General features: G+C 33.9%; 1 protein-coding gene across 1 annotated transcript; it reads left to right on the top strand.

Moving 5' to 3' along the window:
- Positions 1–1096: 1096 nt before the first annotated feature.
- On the top strand, positions 1097–4887 carry LOC107870159 (probable LRR receptor-like serine/threonine-protein kinase At3g47570). Its single transcript, XM_016716592.2, has 2 exons — positions 1097–4181; positions 4328–4887. Exons 1-2 carry the CDS (start codon positions 1133–1135, stop codon positions 4666–4668), a joined length of 3390 nt encoding a protein of 1129 aa, XP_016572078.2. The 5' UTR covers positions 1097–1132; the 3' UTR covers positions 4669–4887.
- Positions 4888–7482: the final 2595 nt, after the last annotated feature.

Below are 7482 nucleotides of genomic sequence, written 5' to 3'. Positions count from 1 at the left end.
GGTGAATCTTCTATCGGGTTTTTGCTCTCAAACAATGACTTTTCGTTTGGGTGGGTGAATGTTTTAATCGGGTTAGGGTTAGGATAAAATATGAGAGTTGGGTCGGGTCGGATGGATTAAATAGATGGGTTAAAAGAGTAATGGATCAGGTTAAGTTTTTAATAAAATAGGAAAATAAGTTTAGACACGTGGCACCATAAGAGAGCGAGTGGAGTGCGCTCCACTCATTAAATTTAGGCATGGAATCGCGAGGAGATAATAATATCACATTTATATAGTTAAGGTGTGTAATAGGTCACTTATATAGTTTAAGTGTGGCTTCGACTTTTCATGTATAGTATGGGGTGGAAATGATACCTTTTCCCAAAGAAAAATGACTTTTCCGTAATAGATACAAAGTTAAGTGATCATGGATGAAATGAATGAAAAAAAAAGTGATTTTTGGATAATAGGTACAAAGTTAAGTTACCTGAATGAAATTTTACCAATTCTTTTCTTTATAAAGTTGGCCAATATATTCCCCAATGTGAGGTGACATTTCAATAATGTGTAATACACCACAAAAAAACTGTGGAAATCACAATCATTTAACTTTATTAGTTAAAAAAAATATTTATCTTTAAATATTTCATCTTATCTATAATGACAATTTTTTAAACTCATATGTTGTAACATGTTTAAGACTAAACATGTCAAAAGTTTTCAATTACTTCTCAAATTTTGTGTCGAATCAGACTATGTCCTACAAACTTGAACATAAGGAGTACAATATAAACAACACACATACGTACAAATTAACTGAAGAGTGAATAAGTTAACCCCCGTAAACTCTACTATTGTTTTACAAGTTTCATACCTAAACTATTAGAATAAATTCAACATTTTAAAATGTTATCATATTATTTTCATTTTAAGAACCATTCCATGTAAAAGAAATTAATGTTTTGTACGTTTGATGTGACATTACATGTGGGGCAGCACTAAAATTGAGTTTAGGGGTTCTTTCTGAGCTGCAAATTGAGTCAACTGTCAAGTCAACTAACATTTGGATAATTTTAATGTTATATAATGGAATAATAACCTTGGCAATTACACAAATCAAGTTTTCAAATCCCTTCAAAGAAATAACAGAATGAAGAAGCATATTGTCTTATTGATTTTCCTCTTTCTGATTCAATACTACTCTTTTTCTATATCATTAGCTTCCTCAAATGAAACAGACCAACAAGCTCTACTAGCTTTCAAAAATCTTGTTGCAAGTCCTAGTCATTTTTTAACCAAAAATTGGACCAAGAATACTTCTGTTTGCTCTTGGTTTGGTGTCACTTGCAGTCCAAAAAGGCAAAGAGTTGTCGCCTTGACTCTTTCTAATTTGCAACTTCAAGGCACAATTTCCCCCTCTTTGGCCAATTTGTCTTTTCTCAGAGAACTCAATCTTGCGAACAATTTCTTCCATGGAGGCATACCTTATGGCATTGGCAGCTTGCCTCTCCTGCGAGTGATTGATATTCAAAACAATCAGCTCAATGGAAGTATTCCAGCAAGTCTATTTCAACATCGGCGAGTTCAAATAATTTCATTGGCTTACAATGAACTTAGTGGTGAAATGTGGAAAGGTCCATGGTCTGTACCAGAACTAAGAGTCTTAAATCTCAGGAACAATAGCCTCACAGGTATAATCCCACTTTCTGTCGGAAATGCCACAAAGTTGTTGAACATCAGTTTGTACGGGAATAGAATCAAAGGCAACATTCCAAAGGAAATTGGTAATCTAAACCAACTTGAATTTTTGACCTTGACTGGGAATCAATTAACTGGTCACATTCCTGCAACACTGTTTAATATCTCGTCACTAGTTGCGGTGTATCTGGCAGTCAACAGGCTTTCGGGTCCTCTCTTGCTTGATGAAGGGAATGTTGTGTCAAATCTAGAGGTTTTAAGTATATCTGAAAACCAAATTTCTGGTCACATTCCTTCCAATATTTGCCAACTCGCAGAGCTCAAAGCATTGTCCATATCATACAACAACATAACTGGAGACATACCCAGAAATATTGGTTGTCTAGCCAAGCTCGAAATATTCTATAGTGGTACAAATGAAATAAGTGGGACAATTCCTGCTTCATTTGGCAATATTTCCACTCTGCAATATCTTGATTGTCCCAGAAATTACATTGCGGGGCAAATACCTCTGGAATTAGGGAAGCTATCAAATTTGAGGCTATTAAATTTTCCAGAGAATTATAATCTTATAGGTCAAATTCCAGAGGCTATTTTTAACATATCTTCTTTGGAAAAGATTGGTTTCAATTATAACAACCTTTCGGGGAGAATTCCATCCATGACAGATCATCATCTTCCAAACCTTAAACAACTTTACTTGGGGGCCAATCAGCTGGAAGGAGAAATTCCATTGTTCATAACAAATGCTTCCAAGCTTGAGATACTGGAGTTGTCACATAACTTCCTCACAGGAACTATTCCTAATAATTTGGGAAATCTTCGTGAGTTGCAAAGACTGAACCTACATAGAAATCAATTTACCAATGATCCAAGAGAGAATGAGTTGCGATTCTTCAATTCTTTGGTGGACTGCAGGATGTTGCGCTATCTACAAGTGGGTTCTAATCCGTTGAATGGCTTTCTGCCCAATTCTGTTGGGAATCTTTCATCTACTATTGAAAATTTTGAAATAGGAGATGCAGTCATCAATGGCTTCATCCCCACAGGTATAGGAAACATGAGCGGTCTTACAATCCTAGACTTTGAAGGAAACTACTTGACAGGGAGTATTCCTTTTGATGTTGGTAAGCTTAAGCAACTCCAAGGTCTATCTCTAAGTAACAATAAATTACAAGGGCATATTCCAGGGGCGGTATGTCATTTGTCTAATTTGGTTCAATTATATCTGAAAGATAATGAGCTCTCTGGGTTAATTCCAGAATGTTTTGGAAATCTTAGCACACTTCAAATCATTTCATTGAGTTCTAACAAATTATCTTCAACGTTGCCTTCGAGCCTATGGAAAATAAGTGGTCTTCTTGGTCTAGATGTGTCACAGAATTCTATAGAGGGAGAAATTCCACAGGATATTGGAGCACTACAGGCCATTGTAGAACTATGTCTTTCCGGTAACCACTTTTCGGGCACAGTACCAAGCAGATTGGGGGAACTCGAAAACATGCAGTCCCTTGACCTATCAAAAAATTCATTTTTTGGCCAAATTCCATTATCCTTTGCCAACTTGATAAGTTTGGAATTGCTGGATTTGTCTTTAAATGAGTTTTCAGGTACTATTCCTAAGTCATTGGAAAAACTCTCATACCTTAAAACAATTAATGTTTCATTTAATGATTTAGAAGGTGAAATACCTAGTCGTGGTGTGTTTGCTAATTCCACATTGCAATCATTTCTTGGGAACAAAGGTCTATGTGGAATGCACATATTGGAGATTCCTGCTTGCCCTATCACTAATTCTGGAAAACAGTCCAAGGAGCTTGTGTTAAAAATTGTTATTCCCGTGGTTACTTCATCCTTTCTGATATTCTTGTTCATTTCAATATGGATAATGAAACAAAAGAAGAAAAGAAAGTCTAAAGATGTCGAAAAGGTTTGGGAGATCCAGACTTATCAATTTATTTCTTATCATGAGATTCAACGAGCAACAAATAATTTTGATGGATCAAATTTAATTGGTGTGGGAAGCTCTGGCTCTGTGTACAAAGGCACATTATCTGATGGAACTATTGTGGCCGTAAAGGTTCTGGATTTAGAAAATGAGGAAGTATGCAAGAGGTTTGATGCCGAAAGCAAAGTGATGAGAAATGTTAGACACAGAAATCTTGTTCCTGTAATTTCTACTTGTTTTAGTGACTGTATAAGGGCCTTTGTTCTGCAATTTATGCCCAATGGAAGTCTTGAGAATTGGTTGTACAAAGAAGAATCCCACTTGAACCTCCTTCAAAGAATCTCCATAATGCTTGATGTGGCTATGGCAATTGAATATCTACATCATGGTCATAACTCTCCGATAGTTCATTGCGACCTAAAGCCAGCAAACGTTCTTTTGGGTGAAGATATGGTAGCGCATGTTGGTGATTTTGGAATCTCTAAGATTTTAGCCATAAGCAAGTCCATGGCACATACCGAGACATTGGGCACTCTTGGATACATTGCACCAGGTATAAAATTCCACTCTCTTTGGTTTTCTCTTATCATATTAAAGCCTCTCCAAATTCTAAAAGAAGAAAAACAAGTGTTTATCTTTACAGAATTATTGTTAAATTTCAATTGAATAACTTTTTTTTTCACTTCTTTCTTTTCTAAGAATATGGCTCGGAGGGAATAGTGTCCACTAGTGGTGATGTTTATAGTTACGGCATCATGTTGATGGAGGTTTTGGCTAGAAAAAGGCCAACAGATGAAGAGATATGCAACGAAAATATGGACTTGAGGAAGTGGATAAATCGAGTATTTCCAGCGACTTTGATGGATGTTGTGGATGTCAATCTTTTTTCCAAGGGAAAACAAATCACTTCCAAAAGTGAAATCTGCATAGCCTCCATGATAGAATTGGCTTTAGACTGCACAAAAGAAGCACCGGAATCAAGAATAACCATGAAAGATGTAGTCAAGAGGCTTAACATAATCAAGATCACATATCTGTAAATATAGAAGTTAATATGCTGCTTTTGTTTACCTGGTTTCTTTAGAAAAGTCATCGTGGAGTCTTGTACTATTTGTACTTCAGAGTGTTGCATTTCCCTCATCTTGTGGTTTCAGATCTGAGTTGTTTTGAACCTGTTTCACTTTCTTTATTTGTAACTATGTTTTGGGTGCTTGAATAAACTAAGAAATATTATGAAAGTAATTTTTTCCTCAATTTAATAATTGGAATGCTCAGTGTCTTTAAGCTCCAAGTTAATAATTGGGATACTATTGTTTTTCTCTTTCAGTTGTTAGTATTTTAGTTGACCGAGTCTTTAGTAACTAATTAGCAGAATTTTTTGTTATTATCTTATGAAACACAATATCACCTTCAACACAAGATCAAATTGACCTTTTATTAGGCGTGTGAAGAAACCGAATCGATAAAAATGTTATTGGTTTATTGTTATTGGATCAACGGTTTTTTAATGATTTTATAAAAAAAAAATTATTGGGTTATTAGTTTGGTTAGATTTTTTCTTATTGGGTAAACGGATAACCCAATAAGAATCTATATATATAATACCTTAAAAGCACCAACTCAAAAAACTTAAAGTGAAATTACTAAAATGCGCTTCTTAACTCTAAAACCTAATTAAGTACTTTATGAAAACACACACCACTCTCCCGCGTAAATATTACCAACCAGCGCTTCAATACAACCGATGTGCCCCTTCAAAGTTCAAAGTAACCCTGCTTTATGAATTTCGAGAGCCAGTGGTTGTGATTTGAAACTCAGCAAAAATAATGGATTTGCCTCTACCCATCTCCACTTAAATACTTGGTTGTTTGTCTGGACAGGATTTAAGCTCGTGACGTGAGCCTAGCCTTTAAATCACATTGTGTGCGACAACTAACAAGATTCATTGATATTTCCTATAGTCAGTTTACTATGGTAATTCCATTCCTTGAAAACAAAACATATAGTCATTCCATGCCATTTTTTAATTAAAATGATAATATGTACAATGATTTCATGCCTAACATACTTTATATTCACCCAACAATCAAACATCAGATGAGATGAATTGTAAGATAATAGCAGTTATCTACCCCTAATAACATAATATTTAAGAGAAAGTTGGAGACGGACAACATTTAAGAGCAGGTTGGAGACATACATGTTAAAATCCTTTAACTTTCAATTGTTTGAACAAATAAAACGTGACAGCCCAAGTGCAGGACCAATCTGCATGCCTTTATGTCTCAATATTTTGACATCTTGCTGTCAAAATAATGAAACCAAGTCCTTTATATCTCGAAATCATTTTCCCAAGCTATTAATACACCTTGTAGTATATAGACATTCCAGTGCCCCTTGTTGTGTTTTGATTCCATTACAAATTTGTACATACATATAGAGGATAGTACAAGATTTGGCACGAGGAAAAAATAAAAAGATGTGTTTCCATCCTAAGCTAACAAGCAAAATCTATGCCTAGTGTCCATGTCACTCCCACCAAGACGCAATGAGGAACCAACATGAGAGGAACTCAATAAGTATTTCTTATTGTTCAAAATAAGCAGAAACTTACGCATAGGTGAAACCAAATTTGAAATAAGTCAAATCTTATCTTATCATTTGTCAGTTGAGTTATAACATGCCTTTGTATACTTGTTAAGTTATGAGTGTCAACCTTCTTATTTGGTTAATTTTATTTATACTAGAGCTACACATGGTGTATATGAAATATGAGATATACAATGATGATTATCCATCAACGAAATATTTGTGAAATCTTAAAAAAGAATTTGCTAGCAGAAATAAAGTGTCTTGATTAAGATATTAGTGTTATTTGACACCAAAATATCTTTACGTATAAGTATAGCAACTCCAAAATTGCATTTACAGAGTTTGTATTTTTATGATGACATAAATGGTCATATGACCACACAACTCGAGCAATACGTAAACCATTATCATCTATTGTTATTGAAATTGTAGGATGCCGATTAATGATTCAAAATGGCTTATTGAAATGAAAATATTCATAATAATTTTAAGAAGTATTATGTGAAGAATAACGTTTATATCAATGTATTAGGTGTGATATACTTCATAATAATTTTAAGAAGTATTATGTGAAGAATAACGTTTATATCAATGTATTAGGTGTGATATACTTCATTGCATATTTGTACTTCAAATAAAGGAAATGCATCCACTGAAGCTTTGATTGTTAATCTTCATAGTTTTAGACAATGTCCAATCATCTTGACCTCGACAAACTTGCCATTACGGCGATCCACATTGATCATATTTGAAATTTTGTATTGTATCTTTTCATGTATAATTACTCATAAAATTCTTATTTTAATAATACTGGTATTAGTTTATTAATTAGCATATGCTACATGACTTGACCTACACGTGCAACTCACTTGTCGAGAAACTAGTATATATATATATATATATATATATTATTTTAATTATACAAACTCTTAATTTCTCCTAACAACATTTAGTTCAAACTTGAAGAATTTTGTAAATTTATCACATCATGTAGGATTTTTGGTTGCAACTAAGATTCGATTTTTTTCATGTTAGTTACTACTATTTCTATTTTGATTATTTTCTTATCGGTTAAACCAAAAACCGAACCGTTAAGGACTAAAAATCGATAAATCAAAAATCGATCAAAAATATCTTATTGGTTTTGTTGTTGGTTTAGCATATTTAAAAACCAAAAATCGATAAACCGAATCGATAATATGTAAAACCGAACCAAACCGACTGATGCACACCTGGTTTTCAAAAAATTAGATGAAACAAAA

The sequence above is a fragment of the Capsicum annuum genome, chromosome 5 (assembly GCF_002878395.1).
Source record: "Capsicum annuum cultivar UCD-10X-F1 chromosome 5, UCD10Xv1.1, whole genome shotgun sequence".
Lineage (NCBI taxonomy): Eukaryota > Viridiplantae > Streptophyta > Magnoliopsida > Solanales > Solanaceae > Capsicum > Capsicum annuum.
Note: the sequence above shows the minus strand (reverse complement) of the source record. Positions and strands in the feature narration are given on the sequence as shown.

Coding starts and splice junctions, on each gene's coding strand:
- LOC107870159 (XM_016716592.2), top strand. CDS start 1,133: ATGAAGAAGCATATTGTCTTATTGATTTTCCTCTTTCTGATTCAATAC. Junction 4,182..4,327: donor TCTTGGATACATTGCACCAG/GTATAAAATTCC, acceptor TTCTTTTCTAAG/AATATGGCTCGGAGGGAATA.